Source organism: Chiloscyllium plagiosum, unplaced genomic scaffold (genome assembly GCF_037043375.1).
Source record: "Chiloscyllium plagiosum isolate Xiang-an unplaced genomic scaffold, Cpla_swu_hap1 HiC_scaffold_30, whole genome shotgun sequence".
In the NCBI taxonomy this organism is placed as follows: Eukaryota; Metazoa; Chordata; class Chondrichthyes; order Orectolobiformes; family Hemiscylliidae; genus Chiloscyllium; species Chiloscyllium plagiosum.
The window spans coordinates 28,910,470-28,934,980 of record NW_028270168.1 but is presented as its reverse complement, the minus strand read 5'-3'; the positions used below and the strand labels follow the sequence as shown (position 1 = coordinate 28,934,980).

General features: G+C 39.3%; 1 protein-coding gene across 7 annotated transcripts in view; it reads left to right on the top strand.

Annotated features, from left to right (window-relative positions):
• The first annotated feature begins 137 nt into the window (after positions 1–137).
• LOC122563664 (dyslexia-associated protein KIAA0319-like protein) overlaps positions 138–24,511 on the top strand; it is a 114,924-nt gene continuing 90,550 nt past the window's right edge. Inside the window, exons 1-3 of one of the 7 annotated variants that reach the window (XM_043717701.2) lie at positions 138–550; positions 1,666–1,741; positions 8,439–8,607. In XM_043717701.2, coding sequence (XP_043573636.2) covers positions 8,466–8,607 — 142 coding nt within the window. In that variant the 5' untranslated portion in view covers positions 138–550; positions 1,666–1,741; positions 8,439–8,465. The other 6 variants (XM_087976850.1, XM_043717700.2, XM_087976848.1 and 3 more) reach the window with 6 other exon arrangements.

Genomic DNA, 24,511 nt, shown 5'->3' with positions numbered 1-24,511 from the left:
CGCCCCTCGCCCCGCCCCGTGCGCGCATGCCGCATTACGGACCAATAGAAACACAACGCATCCCCCAAGCAACTGTCGGAGGACCAATCAGGAGCGAGTCCCCGCCTCCGTTCCCGGGAGAGTCACGTGGGTTTCCCTCTCCGGCCTGACATTGCCACCGGAGTTTCCTGCTCGAACCGACTGCGGCGCTGGCGATCCTGACTATTCACGGCGTCTGCAACTGAAATATTGTCTCTTCACTCCTGGCGATGCAAACTCTTAGCTAAATGGTTCGTTTTGTGTCCACTGTCATAATTCCTGATACCGTCTTGGTTCGGAACCAGAGTACTCGGTTTTTGTTTCCGTGGGACGGCTTTCCCCGGACACCACCTGTTTATGTGCAGACGCATCTCGTCCCCTCACGGCGCTTCTGTGAGTGATCCCACGTCTGCAAGTGTTTTCCGAGCTGGCCGCTAACTGCGGGATTGCTAATGTCGGCCTTTGATGGGCGGAAAGGATTTACTGATTAAAAATTGTGATGGGGAGAGTCGATCATCGGAAGTGACGAAAGGTATGTTTGAGAAGCTCGAGTGTAGGAGACACTCACCGGGAATCCGGGGGGAAGGAGGGGGAGAGAGAGAGGGAAAAGGAGAGAGAGGGGGAGAGAGAGAGAGAGGGAAAAGGAGGGAGGGAGGGAGAGAGAGAGGGGGAGAGGGAGAGGAGAACCAGGCGGAGAGAGAGACGGGGGAGGGAGAAAGCTGTTGTGGGACCGGTGGAGGGTGACGGAAAGAGCGAGCCCCGGTGGGAGAGGGAGGGAGAGATCAGCCAGGGGAAAGATTGGTGGCAATGGGGTTGGAGGGAGAGGGTAGGTAGACCCGGTGGAGGGTCAGAGGAAGGAGACCTTGAGAGGTGAGGAAGATCCTGACGGGAATATAGTGAGAGAAAAGACAGGGGATAGAAGTGTTCAAGGGACCCTGAACTGTGAGAGCAGGGTCGGGATCCGAGCTCGTACCACTTCCCAGGTAGTAAACCGCATAAATGTGCCGGCATGACAGGGATGGATATCGTTCCGGCAAAGCTGAAACTGAAAAGGCGTTTGTGGAGCCCGAACAGCAGGTGCCCCGTCATACCGATGCGTTTTATTTGTTTTAAAGTCATTATCCAGATGTGCTTTACATACACATCAGCAGCACCAGGTTGAAGGTCTCACACTTTCGTGTCGCGTTTCTGAACTCGCCTCCATCATTTGGAATTGGACATATGGTAAATTTGAGTTTTCCTCCGATTCCAACTGGAAATTGATAGCGACCGAATAAGATTTGCAGTTAGAGAGTCTCCAGATCATTTACCTGGTTTGTTTGTGTGGTGACTAGATTCAGACTGTTGTAATTTCAAGTCTTAAACAGTTGAGAAACGTTAGGCACTTTTGGGTCTGCTAGGTATTATAGGGTATACACAATTGCTGGGATGATGACTACCTTTTATAAACTACTTGCAATGTCACCTGGTGTTCATCTTTTGACCATGCGTTTCGTTTCTACATGAATCCCACTGATATTTATCATCGGAAATGTTGGCCTACCCAATCTGAAAGTAGTTCTCGTGGTGCTGGATGTTAAACAGACGCATCTTTTGTAAAAAATAGATGGCAATTATGACAAAGTAATACTCTTTCCACTCTCTTAGAAGATCAGGATGAATGAATTACTGATGTCCTGGAGTGGGATATAAATTTGCAATTTCATCGACTGACTGAGGCAAGGTGACACAAATGAATTGATTTCTTCAAGGTTTCAGTAATATGTGCATGATAACATAGGTTTTTAAATTAAATCCGATTATATTGTAGTTATTGTATAAAAGTATGTCAAATTATTTTCTAACAGTTGATGGCTAAGATTGATTTGTAAAAAGCTGAGGTGATCTTAGTTTGTCTATAGTTTTGATGGATGGGTGAAAAATGTAAAGTAACAGTTTTTGATGTACATCTTGTATGAGCTCTCATGTTTAACCAATCAATCAACATAAAATGAGCTATCAACTTGAAGTTTATTGAATATCAATTCCTTCAGCTAGTTCTGCAAATGATTACAGATGGAAAGCAAATAGCACTTTGTGAAATAGTTAACTAAAATTGTTTTGACTGCACAGTATTCTATAGTGTCTCAAAGTAGATAATACAAACCATTTAAAATTATTCATATTATTATGCTTCATTGGCTTTTTGTGAAGCAAACCAGTAACATAGGTAGTGATCAATGATAAGGTGCAATCATGATCATAAAGTCTTGAGTAGTTATGTTTATTCATTAATTGTAGGTACAATGTCTTTGCTTGGCAAGTTTTAAATATTATAAATATATTTAACTTGAGTGCTGATTTGTTCATAGAAGTACTTAGCACTTATTTTTCTATTAACCTCTAATTCCATGTAAACATCATTTGGAAGTTCATTCCTTAATGATGTAAGTGCAGGTTACTGCATTATTAAAATGTTTTCATCTTTAAATTGTAGAGATTGAAACTGATCCTTTTGCATTATACTTGATTTCCTTTTTATGTTCATTGCTACTGTAGGTTTGCATATCATCCACGTGAAAAAAACATGAATAAATCGGGGTATTAAAGTTTGAAACTTAAAATGTATTATTGATCATCTGCAGCCCTAGGCTTTTTCTGATTTGCTAATGGGCTAAGTTTCAGTTCTTTCCAACAACATTTCAGTATAAGTGTAAAAATGGCTGAAGTCTAACTTGGTTTAGTTGGTCTTAAGTAGTCCGATTTAATGAGGATTTGGTACAGTACTTTAGTGGCATTTGCATGTGAATTATTGTGAGGATTATAAGATTTCTGTGTTTTAAAGCTGTAATACACCCAAAGGTGCAATACTTAGATTGAAAAACCCATTAATGCTTAATCCCTACAAAAGTATAATGTATTTCAGCCTGTCAAGTTCTTAGTGAGGTGTACCAAATGAATGTCTGATGCTTCCACTGAACTGCTACTTTGTCAGGGAAATAAAAGGCATTTTTTAAAATTATTCATTCGTAAGATGAAGGTGTCGCTGGCTAAGCCGCCATTTATTGCCTACCCCTAATTACCCAGAGGGCATTTGAGAGTCATTATATTCTTCAATTTTAAAACAAAACTGAAATTAATTCAAATTTTATCATCTGCTATGATGGGATTCGAACTCAGGTTCCCAGAACACAGCCAGGGTTTCTGCGTTAATAGTCCAGTGATAATACCGGAAGTCAATCATCTCCCCTATCTGTCATGTACATTACATGTCAACTTCTAGTAACGAGTTCCAACAAAATTTAAGATTAAATGGAGAACAACATGTTTAAGATAGGAACTGGGAATCTCTTGTTTAGAAGGAAGGAGAAGAAATGAGCCCACATAATGGATTCAATAAACATCTTTTGAAATAATGAACCAAATTTGAGTACAGTTAAATGTTAATTACTTGCCATGTATTTTATAAGTTTTTCTGTTTTTCAATTCCAGTATCCAATTTCCATAAGGGTAATTCCAAAACAATAGGTGGTTCAATTAGTATCACAAGATAGAAACATAAATGGTGCATTTAGAATTGTTGGGAGTGAATGTATTGTCCTGTGGTTTATGTAATTCATCTTCGAAGCACAAAGCTTGTGAGTCAGACCTGTAAGGTTAAACTTGCATCATTTGACCTTTATAAAGATATCAAAATTTTCAATACTTAATTAAAAAAAACTTCAGCATTATTAGATGAATGACTTTATCATTGGTTCACATTGTCATTTGTTAATTAGTTAACGAATAATGCTGAGATTATATCATTGAAGACAGAGGATGCTTGGAGTATGCAGAAGCACTGTTACCTGTAGTAAAATAAGACAGAGCGGAACTTCAGTACTAATTTTGTAATCCCAGTTGACGGCTCTGGTCACGCATTGCTCTCCATGCTGATCTGAGCTGCAGGCAAAATACATTTACCAGAAAGATGAATAAGGTCAACCCATGAATTTCATTTCATGGTTTGAATAATATTGTTTTGGGCTCTGTTTCGAGATTGAAGGCATCTTGGAGTTAATACATGTAAGGTAATAAACTGAATTTGAACCGCTAGTAGCTATTATATGAATAGAAGGAAAAAAAGGAAAGATTTGCACCTTTTTCAGGACAACAGGATTTCCCAGAGAGCTTTGCCATTTGGCAAATTCTATTAAAGTGCAATTACCATTGTAATGTATAAAATTTGCAGCCAATTTGCACATAGTCAGCTCCCCCAACCAGCAATATGATAACTGCATAACTTGTTTTAATGTGAATGATTCCAAAATAGCCTGAATATTTTGGATACTTAAGAGAGATTTTTTTCAACATTCAGTTTATAGGATAAATGGATTCTTGGTTTAACATTTTGCCTAAAAGATGGCATCTTCACAAGTGCAGCACTCCTCCCTCAGCCTTGATGACATGATTAAGCCACAACTGATGCAAGTGCATAATATATGTTTACATTAACTGCGAGGCTTTCAAGTTGGGTGTCTTTTTTTAGTGTTCAAGGTATCATGACTCCCACTACATCTACAAGATGCAACAGCTACTTTATAATGAATAGAATAATCTTCTGCTGAATGCAACTACTTTATTTCTGAAAATCTTGTACATTGATTTTTGTTATTCAGTAATTGAAATTTCTAATATTTTAAACCAAGGATGCAGAATTTAAACAAAAGACTTTTTTGCCTGCAGCTGTATTTCAGTCAATTGAATTGAAATTGTGTAGTCTAGGTTTGTGCAATGGGTCTGGTTACTGCTGATGATGCTGCATCTTGGTTATTTTCCAACATTATCAAACTGAACCCCAGGAAAGAAACTTCAATGTTTCTTACCCAACAATAGGTATGGGAATGATTCTAACTAGTGGAAAGTTAGAAATGTCATTTTAATTAGTGGACTTCTGATTGTGGAGACAGTTAGGGATAATGCAGCCATACGATTATCCCAAAGTAATTGAATAGCCAGTAGAGCTGGAGAGTGATTGACTTTTATTCCATTAAAAAGTGAAAAAGTGTTGTTTCACTGAATTTACAGAAATTTCTTTGAAAATATAAAAATGTTTCTTAAAAAGAACTTTCAATACCTTGGTGAAAATTTTGCAACATCAATGAAGGAATTTTTTAAAATATGGATTAGAAGTTTTTAATTATTTACTATCAGTTTTACTCATCCAGTGCAATTGTGTCACTTCTTTTTGAAGGATTTGTTTGGAAAAATAAAAAGTAAGATTGAGACAGTGCCTTCTCAATTTTGGGATGCCCAAAGTGCTTTATAGTCAGTGATATGCTTGGAGTTGTGGCAAAATTGTAGGAAGCACAACACCCAAGTTGAGTAGAGCAAAGTTCAAAAATGGCACACAGATAAACCTTTTGAATTAAGTTTTTACTTGTAGTATTGGTTGAAGAATCAGTGTCATTTTGAACTGGGAAAAATCCCTCTCCTTGATTGAAATCTTTGCCTGTCTGAGAGGGCAGATGGAGTTTCAGAAGTAAAGTTCTGTAGTTGGTGCCTTGTTGGCCACCACAATGCATGTGTGGTTGTCCATGTGCAACCAGTCTTAGTGATCTGAATGTAATTTCAAGGTTATTCAGTCCAACCAATTTATTTTGGTGACATAGCCCATGTTTTGTAAATTTGGTGTTTTTTGCCATTCCACACAATGGAGATTTTTCAAAAATTTCAGTGTAACAAATGCAATATGACAGACTTATTTGTGATCTGAAGAGAAAGGAGTGCTCTGTTGTTGAATAGGCTTTTTATGACCTTTCATGGATTACACTATGTAGTATCCCATTGTTTCCTTGTTTGTTTATCGAATCCAGTGTAATGCAAGACTGGTGTGATTGCTGATGTACCAGTTAGTACTCCAATTCCTAGTACTGACATTAGACAAACATATTTTTAAATTAAGTTGTTTCTCCCTCAGTCAAGATTACAATGCTACAAGTTGTAAAATGTTTTACTCATAGAAGCAAGGTTTCCAATTGCCAGTCTATTGAAATTTAACCTTATTGACATTGTAAATATGTTAAGATTCTTTATGATCAGAGCCAATTTTAACTTGGAAATCACTTGTGCAAATGAGCTAAGTTTTGCCAATTGTCAGACGTTGCAGAGCCTGTGCATATGAAATATACTGTCATAGTTACACAGTTTCAAAGAGGCCCTTCAGCCTATTAAGGCTGCACTGATTTTAAAAAAAATTACCTGTCTTCACTATTTCCACTTTCCAGATTTGACCCATAGTCTTCAATGTTATGAAATTTTAAGTGCTCACCCACGTACATTTTTAAAGCCTGTTGTTTTGTGACTCAACTACCCTCCCATGCAGTGTATTCCACATTGCAACCATCCTCTGGGTGCAAATGTTTTCCTCTAATCCTAATTGGGTCTCACCAATGTCCTGTACACTTACAACATGGCATCCCAATTCGTATACTCAGTATACTGACCACTGAAGGCAAGTATGCCAAATGCTTTCTTCACCTCCCTGTTTACCTGCGACTCCTGCACTCCGAGGTCTTTTGTTTGGCAGGACTCCCTAGGGCCCTGCCATTTACAGTATAAGTCCTGCCCTGGTTTGCCTTGCCAAAATGCATTCATCCAAATTAACCTCCATCTGCTACCCCTTGGCTCATTTGTCCATCTGATCAAGGTCCTGTTATACTCTGAGATAACCTTCACGACATCATTGATTTTGGTGTCACCTGCAAAGTTAGGAAGCAGAACTCCTCTATTCATGTCAAAATCGCCATGGAACTCTCTCTCAAAAGCCGATGGAAGAGGTCCTGGTACATTTTTAAGACAGAGGGAGATAAATCCATGATATGGAGTGAAAGGTTATTGAGATTAGTTAGTAATGTCGTATAATTAGACCAACATAATCTTATTGAATTGCAGAGCAGACTTGAAAGGCTGAGTTGCAGGTTCACCTCTCCTAATCTGTATGTTCATGGTAATCGGCTACATTTTCTTTCAAAAAGCGAAGATTGATCAGAAAGTTCATAACTTTGGATAAAATTATGAGAAGCCTAATCATAGATGAGAAGAGCTGAAAATGTGTTGCTGGAAAAGCGCAGCAGGTCAGGCAGCATCCAGGGAACAAGAGAATCGACGTTTCGGGCATAAGCCCTTCTTCAGGAAGATGAGAAGAGTCTGCTCCCATTGCAGAAGCTCGAGAACTGGAGGGCATCACTTTAAGGTGATGTCAGAATAATTAATGAAAATGTTCATAAAGTTTTGGTTTAAGTATGGAATTCTTTTGCCTGGGAATTTGGTCATGGCTGTTTCAAACGTCCCAGCGAAAGGGAGAGAATTTGCAGGCTTTAAGGAAGGTGCAGAAGAGTGGAATTCACTGAGATGTTTTTGTTTTGGATGCAGGGGAAAATAATTAAATGCCATGAGCACTACCTTAGTAAAACTTTTTGACAGTGGCCTTCCCTTCCAACATTTAACTGCTAAAAGCAGAAGGGAAGAAAAAACATCTTCCTTTTTAAAGCTACTTGGTATTGATGCGCCTTACAAAATTCAGATACACTGTGTGCACAAGCATGAACAATAAAATTCAGCCGACAACATCATTCCAACAAATATCATTGTTATACCCATAGGCAAAACCTTTGGGAGAAGCTGAGGTCTTCAAATAAAGCTACAAGACAAAAAAGACAACTCAAATGATTCATGCATTTAACTATGCATTTTTCCCAATTGTTTTAAACATTAGAAATTCAAAAAATATTTCATGATATTTGTTGGCATCTGGTGATTAGGCTGTGCAAGCTGGTGGCTGGATCGGACAGTTGGTGAGCTGTTTCTGTATGTTTTCCACTTATAAATAAAGCTATGATAAATGGGAATTAGCAGTGTTCTGTTTTGAAGCAGTTTTCAAGAAACCCTTTATTGGTTTATCCACACTGCTTGAGTTGATTTGTTCTGATGTGAATTATACATTGAATTTATACAAGGAAATAAGTGCAAAAGAATCTCACATAATCTTGCATTTCTTGGTGGTTAGTAGTTTTCCTTTAGGTTATCCAACAGAAAAATATGATTTTCCTTCAGTGTTTCAATGATCCTTTGGGTATAGCTATAAACACAACTTCTGAAGATCTAACTGATGTTTTTCTTCAGATGTAGTTGTAACATAAATGATTTACTTATTTCCAACATTCTATGGTGGCTTTATAATCCTACTGTACCACTGAGCGAAATGTTCTTGTTTAATATTTGTGCAATCTTTCTCATTATGGGAATTATTTTATCTTGTGTACAATTGATGAGGAACTACAATCAGTCATACTTAATGTGATTACTGTTACAAAATTAAATACTATATTTTGAGGATGTGACAAACATAGCAAGTACCAGACTATTGCTACATTGAAATTTGACTTGTTTTTTTTCTACAGGCAGTTGTCTTCAATAATATTGTTGCCATGGATAGGAGGTTGGAAAGTTTCCTTGTCCCTGTGACCTCTTCTGTAAAAATTGGAATTTTACTTCGTTGGACATGTGTTTCGAATCTTAAGTTCCTGTTGTATGGCTGCTTTTGTCTGACCACATTGAATTCATTTACTAGTAAGTTATATCATTCAATCAAATTGTCAGCTTTAATTGCAAAGCAAGCACTTTTCTGCCAGAATCTTAATTCAACCCAGTTTACATTGTATGACCTATTAAACTTTGTAGTATTCAGTAATTTCTTGGTGGTACTTAGATTTTTCAACCTGTGATTCCTACTTAATAATAATTTTGGAATTGTTTATACAGCCAGCTGCAGGATATTTGAAGAAAAAAATGCTTTTGCTCTTTTAAGGAAAGGCTATGGAAAATAAATGGCAGTAACGCATACTGGTCTTTATGATTAGTGCATATGCTAGTCTCTTGCATATGTTCATATCCCCCAGTTTTTATTGTTCAAATATTTGCATTTATTCCTCTTGTGTCTTAGCATTTCTTAGTTGAATTGAGCCAGTGTATAGTTGAACTGCTTCCAGCATTCTGCCGTTGCTGTTATATTGTTCGATAGCTGTGTGAACCCATTAAGAGACTTGGTCAATATGGCATATGTGTAGTGTCTAAAATGATATTTAAGTAACAAGTGGACACTTCTGCATAAAATGAATGATAAAGCTGCATTTGTATAATGTGCAGTTGGATCCTGGAGTTCTTTAACTGTGTTACATTGGAAGCTGTGTAATTCATTGCATAAGCCTGAAGAAGTGAAATTTGAAATCCGGAACCTTAGAAATCAAACCACTTTTTATTTTATTTATACTGATATGGAAATTGATTTGAAGATATTGGAATGGCTTTAGAAAAACCAACTTCTGTCGACTTTTGAGTCTCAGTTTTAGTAATGTTGAGGGCCTGATATATGCTCTGGGATTTACATATGGTATGTACAAGTATTCTTTTATTATTGGCTTGTGTCATTTCAATATCATTATTTGTCAGTGTTTCTCCTACCTGAAATTATTCAAAAGCTCATCTATTTCCAGAGGGGAAGACAGCTGGGTGCATCCTGTTCATGCAGTTCAACTAAGATGATGACATTGGGTTCTGTTCTAAATACCACATTTGCTGATTGGGAAGTGTGCTAGTTATTAAACTTCCCCGTTCCTGATAATTCAGTTCAAAACTATAAACATGACACTAACCAAAGATCAAGTTTCAGGTCTTAGCAAATTGAGTATGTCGTGTTCATAATACATTTTGTTCTGAGTTTTGAATATGTTGTCAGTAATCTTTTGGCTCAGCATTAACTTAGGGCAAGTGAAAAAAGAAATCATTTGAGTGGTAGTTTATGTTTTTTAAGTTGTTGATATTTGTCGTTTTGATTTCCATAATCAATTGTTTAAAAACTTGATTTATTTTGTGTGTCGTGTGTATTTTTTAAGCAAAGCTATCCATCCACTTATGCAAGGACTTTTAATCCTTTAAAAGTATTACTTGTAAAGAAACTCATTCAACACTTGTATAATTTTTCTTACTATGAAAATTAAATGATTTTATTAAACCTTAGCCATTAAATGTATATAATTGGTCTACTTTCGTTTGTGATTGCCATTGTTGAATTAAACAGCATTTTCTCAATTTTATAATTGAGATTTGTTAAATTTATGTTTTTGGGCATTTGGCTGGTGTGCATGAAAGCAAAATATATTATTTGAGCTGTAGTAACATAAACTTAATTTAAACAAAGGGGGTGGTGATACTCTGTTAGCCTTTTTTGTGAGGAACTATATTTCACTTTAATTTTATGTCTTTGCTCTATTCAGCTTAGTCTTGACCTTTTTTGCCTTCCAATTTCAGCCTGCCCACATGGTTAAGAATACTTTGTAGATAATAAGAGGAACACTCTTATGGAGCTTTGGAGCATTCATGATTTTATGTTTTGAAGTGTCTTTTCCAAGTGACCATTTTTCATGTGTGTAAGGAGACGATGAATATTTGTAGGCAGTTTACCTTGACCCACAGGCCTGTTTTAATGCAAATGCATGCATGATTGTACAGACACACTGTTACTTCCCAACCCCCCACCCCTGCTGTCTCCCTGGAACTTTGGACTTGAACATTGACATTTGTTGCTAAGCATTTTAGTGTAAGTATCTGTTGCCTTGTTTTAACTCCAGTGTCAACACTAGCAATATCTAATTAACTGACTGAATCATGTATATAATGTTTGAAGATCAGTGTTGACACGTTTACTGTCACTTGCTGGTTGCCAGCTGTCAGAATGTAGTCTGCATAGAGCACAGAGCTCAGAAAATTATACTGGATTAACTCTTTGACTCCTAAATCTTAGAATAGTCCATGTTTCAAGTGTATAAGCTGTAAACTCTGGAATTTATGCATTGAAAAATAAACTAATATAACTGGAGTTTGTTCAAATGTCTTTTCCCGAACATTCAAGGTATAATGTCTATTAAATGACTAATACTATTTTCAGTGGTACGCTTAAGTCCAAGTCAATTGTAACTTGTCAGTTTCGAGCACAGCAGTCTTTAGTGAGAAATTGATTTTGTGGTTTAAATTCTGTAAAAAAAAAAAGTCATGGATATATTTTAAGAAATGATCCATTGAATAATTTGCTGAATTTACTCTTTGGGAATTAACAGTTAGAAATGAAAAGAGAAGTTATTCACTTTGTTTTGAGTATCCCAATTTTATTTGCCTTGCTCAAAATCAATTTGTGTTTTCGAGAAAATATTTATCTACTCAGGAGTAAAACAAATATCACACGTGCACATATTTTTCATATTTTCTGACCCACAATCCATGACTATGAAAAAACTGGAAGGTAACATTTGTCTGGGATTTGTAGCGTCTTGTCTCTGAACACAAATTTTAGTGTTGTATCTGAGCTGAAGACTCAGTCAGTCAGTTCAACTGAACAATATTAATCCTTCACAATTGTTTTGTAACTTTTTTTTACTGTGAATGAATGTCATTGTTTTTCAAGTTTAAAATTTCACAGTACAATTGCACATTGATTTATATTCAAAGCTGTAGGATGGTGCAGTGTATTCAGGTCAGCCTGTACCCTGAGGCAATTTAGTCAACTGACTGCATGCACTGGGAGGCAAGTTACACTGATGGAATGTAACTAGCTTGATATTTATTGGTTGTTTAAAGAATGCATTGCAGAAATGTTAATGTATTAGAACATAGAACATTACAGCGCAGTACAGGCCCTTCGGCACTCGATGTTGTGCCGAACTGTGAAACCAATCTGAAGCCCATCTAACCTACACTATTCCATGATGCTGTATATATTTATCCAATGACCATTTAAATGCCCTTAAAGTTGGCAAGTCTACAACTCTGGCAGGCAGGCATGGAATTGTAGACACATGACTGATCAACCCTTAAAATAACTGAAAAAGTATGAGTGGGGAACTGTGTTGCATTTGGAATTTCAAAAGGCAATAAACAAGGTGCCATGCAAACTATTTGTCCTAAGATAAGAACTGATGGTGCTGGAGGCAGTATTTTGGGGTGGTTAGAGGACTGGCTAATGGGCAGGAGACAGAGTTTGGGGATAAAAGGTTCTTTTTCAGATTAGCAACCTGTAACCAGTAGAGTTCAACATGAGTCATGTGGGACCACAACTATTTAAAATATATAATCATTATTCAAAGGAGCAAAGTCAATATAACTAAATCTGCAGACAATACACAAAGTGTTGGAAAGGCAAGTTTTAAGAGATGCATGCAGTTTTCAGAGAGACATTTGATAGGTGAAGTAAGTGGGCAGGAAGTTGGCATATGGAGTGTAATGTCAAAAATCTGCAGTTCATTTTGAAAGGAAAAACAAAAGAATCTAGTCAGAGGCACAGACAGATGTTTCTGCGGCCAGCAGCAAAATATCAGAATGGTGTGTTGCCGCCCTGGTACCTGTAATGTGGGGAGGGTGGGATCCAGGGAGATAGTGAGGAAAGAGGTCAATTTGAGACTGGTACAGTTGAGAAAAGAAGCAAATCAAACAGTCAGGGGTAAAGCAGAGAACAAGGTAGGACTGGTAAATGCGCTTTAATTTATTTCATGGCAAGGGGTCTAACAGGGAAGGCCAATGAGCTCAGGACATGGTTAGGAACATGGGACTGGAATATCATAGAAATTACAGAAACATGGCTCCGGGATGGACAGGACTGGCAGTGTAATTTTCCAGAATACAAATGCTACAGGAAGGACAGAAAGGGAGGCAAGAGAGGAGGGGGAGTGGCATTTTTAACCTAAGGGGCAACTTTTTCACGCAGAGGGTGGTGCGTGGCAGAATGAGTTGCCAGAGGAAGTAGTGGAGGCTAGTACAAGTGCAACATTTAAAAGGCATTTGGATGGGTGTATGAATAGGAAGGGTTTGGAGGGATATGGGCTGGGTGCTGGCAGGTGGGACTAGATTGGGTTGAGATATCTGGTCGGCATGGATGAGTTGGACCAAAGGTCTGTTTCCATGCTGTACATCTCTATGACTCCATAACACGATTATTTAAATGAAAAACTGTAGAAAACTGCCACATAGAGGAACTTTGGGATACATATGCATAAAACAGAAAGCTTGCACATAGGTGCAGCAGGTAATTGGCAAGAGAAATGGAATGTTGGCCTTTAGTTCAAGGTGGTTGGAATATAAGAGTAGGGAAGTTGTAGTGCAAATGTTCAAAGTGCTGGTGAGACTGCAGCCAGAATACTGTGTATAGTTTTGGTCCCCTTATTTAAGAAAAAATAATATTTTATTGGAGGCTATTTAAAGAATGTTTGCAAGGCTGATCACCTGTACAGAGGAATCCGATTGAGACTCTGCTCATTGGAATTTATCCATGATGTGGAGGTGCCGGTGTTGGACTGGGGTGGACAAAGTTTGAAAAGTCACACAACACCAGGTTATGGTCCAACAGGTTTATTTGGAAGTACTGCCTTTCAGAGCGCTGTTCCTTCATCAGGTCACTAGTGGGCGGGACCATAAGACACAGAATTTGGAGCAAAAGATCACCTGTCACTGTGGTTCTGTTCGCCGAGCTGGAAGTTTTTGTTGCAAACGTTTCGTCCCCTGTCTAGGTGACATCCTCAGTGCTTTGGAGCCTCCTGTGAAGCGCTTCTGTGGTGTTTCCTCCGGCATTTATAGTGGCCTGTCCCTGCCGCTTCCGGTTGTCAGTTTCAGCTGTCCGCTGTAGTGGCCGGTATATTGGGTCCAGGTCGATGTGTTTGTTGATGGAGTTTGTGGATGAGTGCCATGCTTCTAGTAATTCCCTGGCTGTTCTTTGTTTGGCTTGCCCTATAATGGTAGTGTTGTCCCAGTCAAATTCATGTTGCTTGTCGTCTGCGTGTGTGGCTACTAGGGATAGCTGGTCGTGTTGTTTCACGGCTAGTTGATGTTCGTGGATGCGGATCGTTAGCTATCTTCCTGTTTGTCCTATGTAGTGTTTTGTGCAGTCCTTGCATGGGATTTTGTACACTACGTTGCTCATGCTGGGTATAGGGTCCTTCGTTTTGGTGAGTTGTTGTCTGAGAGTGGCTGTTGGTTTGTGTGCTGTTATGAGTCCTAGTGGTCGCAGTAGTCTGGCTGTCATTTCAGAGATGTTCTTGACGTATGGTAGTGTGGCTAGTCCTTTGGGTTGCGGCATGTCCTCGTTCTGTTGTCTCTCCCTTAGGCATCTGTTAGATGAAATTGCGGGGATATCCATTTTTTTGCGAATATAGGTGTTCCTCTTCCTCTTTTTGCAGTTCTGGTGTGCTGCAGTGTGTTGTGGCCCTTTTGAACAGTGTCTTGATGCAACTTCGTTTGTGTGTATTGGGGTGGTTGCTTTCATAGTTCAGGACTTGGTCCTGACTTGGCAAGGACTGCACAAAACACCATATAGGACAAACAAGAAGACAGCTAACGATCCACATCCACGAACATCAACTAGCCACGAAACGACACGACCAGCTATCCCTAGTAGCCACACACGCAGACGACAAGCAATATGAATTTGACTGGGACAACACTACCATTATAGGGCAAGCGAAACAAAGAACAGCCAGGGAATTCCTAGAAGCTTGGCACTCATCCACAAACTCCATCAACAAACACATCGACCTGGACCCAATATACCGGCCACTACAGCGGACAGCTGAAACTGACAACCGGAAGCGGCAGGGACAGGCCACTATAAATGCCGGAGGAAACACCACAGAAGCGCTTCACGGGAGGCTCCCAAGCACTGAGGATGTCACCTAGACAGGGGACGAAACGTTTGCAACAAAAACTTCCAGCTCGGCGAACAGAACCACAGCAACAAGCACCCGAGCTACAAATCTTCTCACAAACTTTGATCACCTGTTACGCAGTTAAAACGATATATTGAACAAACCTAGATTGCTATTAAGTCTTTCATCTTGTAGAATGGGTTGCAGGTTTCTGTTCAGTAATATGTAAAGCCACAACTACTTTCAAGTCACACACTCGAGGTAATTTTATGGTTTTATTTAAAGAGTGACATCTCAGCTCAGGCAATGCATTAAAGATATGAAATTAGAGTCTGTCTTGAACCAGACAGGTTCTATTTCCAAAGTAGGAATTTATAAAATGTTATATGGATTGACTGCCTGCAGGTTGTGTGCTTTTTAGAGCACAAATAGAATGTGTCTGCAAATATGATTCTGCAAATGCAAATTCACCCCATAGACTGAGATGTGTGCGCGTGCGCATGTGAGGGGAAGAGAGGGAGACAGAGAGAGAGAGAGACATAATAATCAGTGACATGAAAACTGTCTCTAAACTCTGACAGGAAGAGCACATCACTCTACAAAAGGCCACTTTTGCTCCTTCACAACCTACAGATCCAGAAAATAGCATTGTCTTATTGTTGTTTTTAAAAAAAAGACTGCTCCAGGCTAACTTAATACTTATGGTTTATATTTTTAAAATTTAATCAAGAGACAGATCTCAATAAAACAAATAATCAAGAAAGAACCCACTCTGCTCACTATTGTAGATTTACAGCAAGACTTTAAAACTATGCACTTATCTGTTCCTATGCTGTGAGCTCTCCCACATAGTTTTTGGGGCCAAAGGGATCAAAGAGCATGGGGAGAAAGCTTGAACAGGGAACTGAGTTGAATGATTGATTGGCTATATGACTGTAGGACATAGGAGCAGAAATTAGGCCATTCTGCCCATCACGTCAGCTCCAGCATTCAGTCATGGCTGATCAGTTTCATAACTCCATTCTCCTGCTTTGTCTCTGTAACCATTGTTCCCCTTGATATTCAAGAACCTATCTACCTCAGTCTTAACTATACTGAATGACCTGGCCTTCACAGCCTTCTGTGGCACTGAATTCTATTATTCACCATGCTGACTGAAGAAGCTTTTCCTTATTTCTGTTCTAAAAGGTTTTCCATTTACTCGAAGGCTGTGCCTTCAGGTTCTAGTCTCTCCTATCAATGAAAACATCTTCCCAACATCTAATCCATCCAGGCTATTCAGTATTCTGTATGTTTCAATTAAATCCTCCCTCATCCTTCTAAATCCCCTCGAGTATAAACCCAGAGTCCTCAAATGTCCCTCATATGTTCAGCTTTTCATTCCTGGGACCATTCTCGTGAGTCACCTCTGAACACGTTCCAGGGCCAGTACATCCTTCCTTCTGATTCGAGCCTCGAAAGTACATCCCTGCTTTTACATTCAAGTACTCTCAAAATAAGTGCCATCATTGCATTTGCCTTCCTAACTACTGACTCAACCTGCAAGTTTACCTTGAGAGAATCCTGGACTAGAACTCCCAAGTCTCTTTGCACTTCTGACTTCTGAATTTTCTTCCCATTTAGAATCGCCACGTTGACTATTTTCTCCCGACCAAAGTGTATGACCTCACACTTACCCACATTGTTCTTCATCGGCCACTTTGTTGCCCAGTCTCCTAATCTGTCCAAATCCTTCTGCAGCCTCCCCGCCTCCTCAATGCTATCTGTCCCTCTACCTATCTTTGTATCATCTGCAAGCCAGAATCCCCTCAATTCCTGCATTTAGATTGTTAACGTATAAAGTGAAAAGCTGTGATCCCAACCTAGAGTCTTGCAGAACACCAATTGTCCCTGGCTGCCATCCTGAGAATGATCTTTCCTGAAGAAGGGCTTATGCCCGAAACGTCGATTCTCCTGTTCCCTGGATGCTGCCTGACCTGCTGCGCTTTTCCAGCAGCACATTTCCAGCTCTAATCTCCAGCATCTGCAGACCTCACTTTCTCCTCAATGATCTTTTTATCCCCACTCTCTGCTTTCTGCCAGACAGCCAAGCTTCTGTCTATGCTAGCATCTTGCCTCTAACACCATGGGGCCTTATCTTATTCAATAGCCTCCTGTGTATAACCTTGTCAAAAGCCGCCTTGAAGTCCAGGTAGATAACATCATCCATTGGCTCTCATTGGTCCAACCTGCACATTATTTCCACAAAGGATTCTAACAGATTTATCAGGCTTGACCTCCCCTTGATGAAACCATGCTGACTTTGCCCTATTTTATCAGACACTTCCCAAGTATGCAGAAATCTCATCCTTCACAATGGATTCCAGGATCTTACCCACAGGGTTTGGCTAATCGGTCTGTAATTTTCCATCTTCAGCCATAATGCCTTTTTAAACAGGGGTGTCACGTTAATAATTTTCCAGTCCTCTGGGACTCTCTTGAAAGATCACCATTAACTCCACTGTCTGTTCAGCTGTCTCCCTTTGAAGTCTAGAATGCAGTCCATCTGATCCAGGTGACTTACCATTTTCAGAGCTTTCAGTTTTTCTAACACCTTCTCTCTGGTGATTGCCGCCATACTCAGCTCTGTCCCCTCACTTTCTTGAATTTTTGGGATAGTACTCATGTTTTCCACCGTGAAGATTGATGTGAAGTAATGATTCAGTTCCTCAGCCATTTCCTTGTTCCCAACAGCTATCTCTACAGCGTCATTTTTCAGCAGCCCAATATCCACTTTTCCCTCTCTTTTGCACTTTATATGTCTGAAAAATCTTATAGTCTTCCTTTTATGTTACTGGTTAGCTTACCCTCATATTTAATCTTCTCCCTCCTTACTACTTTTTTTTTTGTTGCCCTCATTTGCTCTTTGTAAGCTTCCCAACCCTCTGGTTTCCTACTGCCCATTGCCACATTATATGCTATCTCTTTTGCTCTTATGCTATCCTCAACTTCCCTAGTCAGCCAGGGTTGCCTCATCCTTCCTCTACCATGCTTCTTTTTCCTCAGCATGAATCTCTGCTATGTCTCCTAAATTACTCCCAGAAACTCCTGCCATTGCTGTGCCACTGTCTTTTCTGCTAGGCTCCTTTGCCAGTCAATTCTACCCATCTCCTTCCTCATGCATCGGTAGTTGCCTTTATTCAGGTGTAATACCGTTGCCTCTGATTCTACCTTATTGCTTTCAAATTGCAGGGTAAATTCAATCATATTATGATCACTACCTCCTAAAGGCTCCTTCACCTTAAGCTCCCTTATCAAGTCTGTTTCATTGCACACCACTAAATTCGGTATTGCCTGTTCCCTAGTCGGCTCCTCCACAAGTTGTTCCAAAAAGCCACCTCATAGATATTCCACAAATTCCTTTTCTTGCAATCCACTACCAACCTGATTTTCCCAGTCCACCTGCATATTGAAATCCCAATGATCACTGTAACTTTGCCTTTCCTACATACCTTTTCTATCTCTTGGTGTATCTTGCGCCCCAGCTCCTGACCACTCTTTGGAGGCCTGTACTTAACTCCAGCTATGTTTTTTTTTAAAACCTTTGCAGTTCCTCAATTCTACCCACACAGATTATACACTATCTGACCCTATTTAATTTCTTACTATTGACTACTATTGATGTAATGCCCACCATGTCTCACCTGCCAATTTCGATCTGCGCAACAAGCTCATTTACCTTCTTCCTTTATAATGCAATCATCCTATGATCATGTTGAATGGTAGAGGAGGCTGAAAGGGCCAAATGGCCTATTTCTGCTCTTATTATCTGCTTCTTTGTGACCATTTACGGTAAATACTGCAAGATGCAACATATAGACACCTGTTTTTGGTTTATTTATATGATACCTTCCATCTTTCAGGACCGGCAGGGAAGAAGGAATTTTCGTTGACTTTGAAACTATATTACTGCCATAAATTTGAGATGCGACTGTGCAGGTTTATATTATAGGATATGGCAGCATAGTGATTATGCTATTGTCTTATTAATCCATGGACTGAACAAATGATCGAAGAGCATGAGTTCAGATCCCACCATGCAACTGGGGAATTGAATTCAATTAACTAATTAAATCTGCAGTGAAACTTGAGTTTTGTTGTCGAACCCATCTGGTTTGTCTTCCACGAGCAAAGGAATTCTACACTTTTGGCCTTGGACTCCAGAACCACAGTGATATGGTGGCCCTTTGCTGTCCTCCTAAAATGGTCCAGCCAAGCCACTCAGTTGTTTACAGGAAGTTTCCTCAGATCTATGAGGCCTTTCATCTCCACATGACCAGGGTACCAGGAACTCCAGTTGTATGTCATTAACATCATGTCACATTCCTCTGTACTGCATTGAGCTGTGAACAGTCTCATATACTTCTGTCACCAAGGTGGGAATGTTACTGTGTTAAAATGAGACGTGTGCTGGACAATCTGAATGATCTCTGATGAAATATGTCCTGCTAGTTAACGTGCTTGGTAAGTCTATGCTAGTTAATCTGAAACTTGCAAACATATTATGTAAAAACAGGAATTCGAATGCACCTGAAGGAGTAGCCAGGAGAAGATCTGTCAGAAAAAATTATTGGGTTGTTCACCTGTTGGAATTGACAGATGACTGCGCCACATTAAGTGCCTGATCTGTATTCATGGTTGTATAATTTCTCTTTTTTTTTTGGTGCAGTTCTTCATTTGTAAATTTTTTTAAACATTACGTCAGTAGGAACTCTGCCCTCACTAGGGCACACGGTGGCTCAGTGGTTAGCACTGCTGCCTCACAGCACCAGGGTCCCACGTTCGATTCCAGCCTCTGACAACTGTCTGTGTGGAGTTTGCACATTCTCCCTGTGTCTGCATGGGTTTCCACCGGGTGCTCTGGTTTCCTCCCACAGTCCAAAGATGTGCAGGTCAGATGGGTTGGCCATGCTAAATTACCCATGGTGTTAGGTGCAATAGTCAGAGGGAAATGGGTCTGGGTGGGTTACTCTTCGGAGGGTCGGTGTGGACTTGTTGGGCTGAAGGGCCTGTTTCCACACTGTAAGGAATCTAATCTAATTCACATTACTGTCACTTTCCACAAGCCATTCACCCACGCTACATGTTAGCAATTTGTGGAGCAGTCATCAAAATATCCAGACTGTATCCCTCATTGCACGTCACCCAGATGCTGTCCAGTCCAAGAACTGAATCATTCTACCTTAATCTCATACATGATCTTGTTCCTTTACGTTTTTCTTTAAACAACACAATTTCATGCTGTTTCAACAATCCAAATATCAGCTACCATATTGTACCTTTTTAGTGCTTTCTTTCCTCTGCTATTCTTCTGTCTTCTTCTAAACACACTGTCTTTACACTGAAGTACATTTGAAAAGCATTGTCTCCCTTCTGACTGCTTCAGCTAAGTGGCAGTTCTTTATTTGTAAACCTAGGTGGAGTGTTGGCAAGCTAATTGATCAGAGTGGACAACCCAGAAGAGCACAAAGTGACTAACCTCCCATTTAATTACACTTGGATTCCATCAACCATGTCCTAGCCCATTCATGCAACCTATCCAAACTCTCTTCAAGCCTCCTTGTATCACTTGACAACTTGTGTTCCCACCCACTTAGGTATCACCAACAAAATTGGAAATATTACAATTGGTCCCCACATCCAAATTTCTGTGTAGATTGTGAGCAGTTTGAACCCAGCACTAAACTTTGCAGTATCACACAAGGAACAGTTGCCATCCTGAGATTGATCAATTGACTCCTACTCTTTGTTTCTATAGCTATTAACCAAATTTCTATCCATGCTATTATGTTCTTCCCCTTTGCCCGATCCCATGCACTTATTGTGATTTACAAACCTCCTGCATGGGACTGTTTCCAAGATTATTCTGAAGATCCCCACACACCACATTCACAGGATCTCCTTCATCTGTGTAACAAGAACCATCGTTACAAAACATCCCATGTTTGTTAAATGTGACTTCCCTTTCATAAATCCATGATGAGTTCCCAATTTTGCCATTCTTTTCCAAAGATTCAGTGACAACATGCTTGTCATAGATTCTAATATTCTCCCTACTGTGTATGTCAAACCAACAGGTCTGCATTGGGGTAACATTCACTATCTTCTCTGTCAACAAGAATCTTTAAAGTTTGAAAGATAACCACCTGTGTAACCACTTTTTTTTTGCTACTTCTTCAACTCTCTCCAGAATGAAACTCAACTGGTCCCCTCAATCCAGCTAATTTTTAAAATACCTCCACTTCACGAATACTAATTTATTTTAGCTACTCAGTCACAAAAGTCCCTTAGTCACACAGTGTTTCTGTATCTTCATTGATACTAGACACACAGTAACTGTTCAAGTTATTTGCCATTTGCCTGTTTTCCACTATAAATTCTCATCTTTACACCTGTATTGGGCACACATTATGTTTTTCTTTTCAGAGATTGGCAGAAGCAGATACAGTCCACCTTTATGTTCCTTCTAAGTTGTATTCCCCGTCCTTATCAGTTTCTTGGTCCTCCTTTGCTAGATCCCCAGAGCATGTGCTTCCATTTTGCTCTAACTTTCTATGTGGCACTTTATTAAATACTTTCTGGGAATTAAAGTACAGTACGCATATGTGCTCCAACGTTTCAACAGCATATGTCAGTCATAGAGTCATCGAGATGTACAGCACAGAAACAGACCCTTTGGTCCAACTTGTTCATGCCATCCAGATACCCTGAATTAATCTAGACCCACTTGCCAGCACTTAGCCCATATCCCTGGTCACTAACTTCATTGTTGACCATGTGGGAAACAGGTGAAACTTAATTTCTATTTGAATCTTGAGGGATCAGGAGCGGAAAAGTGACCTGGTTTGAAGCTTGTGCGCTTCAGTGTTTTATTCCAAAATAATTATCTGAATTTAATTGTAATTGCTGAAATTCTGAATAAAGAGCTGGGCATCCAAGTAATGGTAAATGTAAGATTTACCTCTGAATATCTGGAATAGTGTGTTCTCTAGAGAGCTGTGATTTACAGATTTCCTGACAGATGTACAAATTCCCTTGAAAGAGGGCATGTAAAAATTGCAGACCAAGGCTACGTTCATTGAGGAGAGCATACTTTTTTTTAATGTTGAGGAAAAGCTTCATCTGCCATGCAAACCATAGAAAGGTTGGCCACCGCTGATAAGTCAAGACCTCAAACTTCGGACTGTTTATTGATGTCCTGTTGTGTCAATGCAGCTGTTTTGTTTTACACACCGAGATCTTGCACATCTAGCAGCAGCATCAAAACAAATCTGTTGGTTTTGAAAAAATAATTTTTGCAAACAAATTAAAACTTGAAGCTTTGCCATTTATGAAGTGCCCAGTTCTACCTACTTTTGGTCCAAAGTGGATGGCCTCTCATTTGCTTAAATTGGACAGATTACAAGCAACTTAAATACCACAATCTTGGATCTATCAATGTCACCTTTTGTAATTTCATGTGCTTAATAGAACTACTTATAATTCTGCCTATCCTAGTATCTTTGACAAAATTGGCTGAGTAGTCTTATATCGACTAGCAATCCATCATTCTGGAGCCACTTAATCACAGTTATACACTGTGATGGTGCACTGAAATATATTTCCATTCTAGTCCAAAAATGAAGAACTGATGTCTACTCATGTCTTGTCTCAAGGAATGTCTCAGAGTCGGGCCTGAGAGGATCAGTCAGGTAGAGTTAAGTGTTGAAATTCACGTCAGTTCCTGGAGCTTGAAAATATGTCAGCATTTATCTTTCTTGAATTCGATGTTCTACTTGTCCTGCTTTCCAACCTTTTAGCTTGCTTCCCTTCCTTGCCATTTTGCTGCCTGGCCCCTTTCTTGACAGTCCTCTCACGGACAGAGTTGGTGAGAGGAAAGTGGTGAACAGACAAGATAGCATCAAGCAGGAGGGCCAAATAACAAGCAGTGAGCAGGAATGTTGGGGAGGAAATTGGTGACTGGAAGGCTTGGGAAAGATATATGTATATTTTTTTAAAATGCAAGCAGGATAGCAAAAGTTTTAGAGGAGAGTGGTATGAGCAAGAAGGATGTAACAAGGTCCAGGAGGGATAACTCTTCCCTGCTGGAGTTTCCTGTCTCCTGTTTTGTTTCATAACGTTAAACCTGTCTATCTTGAATTTCCCCTCTTTCACTATAACGTTCCATCATGAGGCAGTGTTTGAAAGGGTTGAGAGGGGGAACTGACTAGTCAGTCAGTGAACTGGACTCTAATTTAAATAATTGATAAGGTACGGAGTTAGTAAGTGTGTTTCTAGTCCATTTGTTACCACTGATCTCCTCATTCTATAGCTAGTTACGTAGAATTACTGAAGGAAAATTGATCTCTAAGACTTTGAACATATTAGAAACAAAGGAACTTCTGTGTAGATTGAGATGTTTTGGATTCCTAGCCCAGATCTCCAAATAACCTCAGCAAAACCCATTATGTTGCGAAACATTTTTAACTCAGGATACTTCCAAATCAAGGGTCACAGTAATTTATTTATGACGGCTATATTTTGGTTTTAAGATGCTGTATTTTCATTCTTGCTGACTTTTTAAAATTCAATAATTAAATAATTTTCTGTTAGTGTTAAACTTTTTGAGTGTTCTTGCTTCGGAAGTTAAGATAAAATGATTGTATATTACCAAAGATTCTATGGATTCCCAGGTAAAACATTTGCCTGTTATAAATCATCCAAACTCTTCCCCCCCCCAAATCTCACTCCAACAACAAAGATTCTGACATGTCCCTGGTCCCAAACCCAAAAGGAACATGAGCGAAAGTTTGTTGCAATGAAAAAAAACTGTAGTTGGAGAAGGTAGCTGTTGTGTGATGAAATTCTGTATATTGTTTTCAAGCTCATAAGCCTTTGTGCCAAAAACACGGCACAAAACAAATGTTGGGTGTTGTTTGAATCTGCTGACGTGGCAAAAATCAAAATAGCATTAGATAGAATTACATTAACTGACTTCGGTTGACCACCCAGCATAACTAATCATGACATTAAGAAATTACTGAGCTAATTTCCTTTTCACTCACAGTTGTTTTAAGTTTTAAAAAAAATGTAAATTAATTGAGAAGCATAAAAGTTGCATTTTCCACATTTTCCAGCAATAACAAATGCAAATCTCCTTGGCTATATGTATTTTGAACCTGTCAAAGTGAAACAAAAGATGTTTTAATTTTAGCCATCGCCAACAATTTAACCTTGCTGAAGAATACTTACGGTAAATTCAAAACAAAGCTCCTCTCTATTACTATAGTATAGTAGTTGAAGTACTGAACCTGACACTAGAAGTCGACTTCAAACGCCACTGTGGTAACTTTAAAATTGAACTCAGTAAATCTGGTAATTTTTGGATTAGCCTATTACCATGTTGATGGTTGGGAATAGTATTCTTCCCTCCTTTTGCATACCTATGATAAATTTTGAAAATATGTCTTTATGTTGCTACTTGTGGTACAGATCGACACTTGACCTTGATATTGATGCAGAGTAGACAGTATTCTGTGTTTGGATGGAAAAAACGTCAATCTATCCAAATCTCTGTCCAAATCTCTGTAATTGATTGCTGTTGTTCTTTATGCATCAGATCTTGCGTAACTCCTTCCTATGTTTGCTAACTATGTTCCCACTCCACCTGGTTAGCTTCTAGTGTTTATCTCACCATCTGCATCAAACATGAAAGTTAATTGGAATAATTCACTGTCAGAGTAAACATTTGTGCAGCATAGAAGGCCCAACCT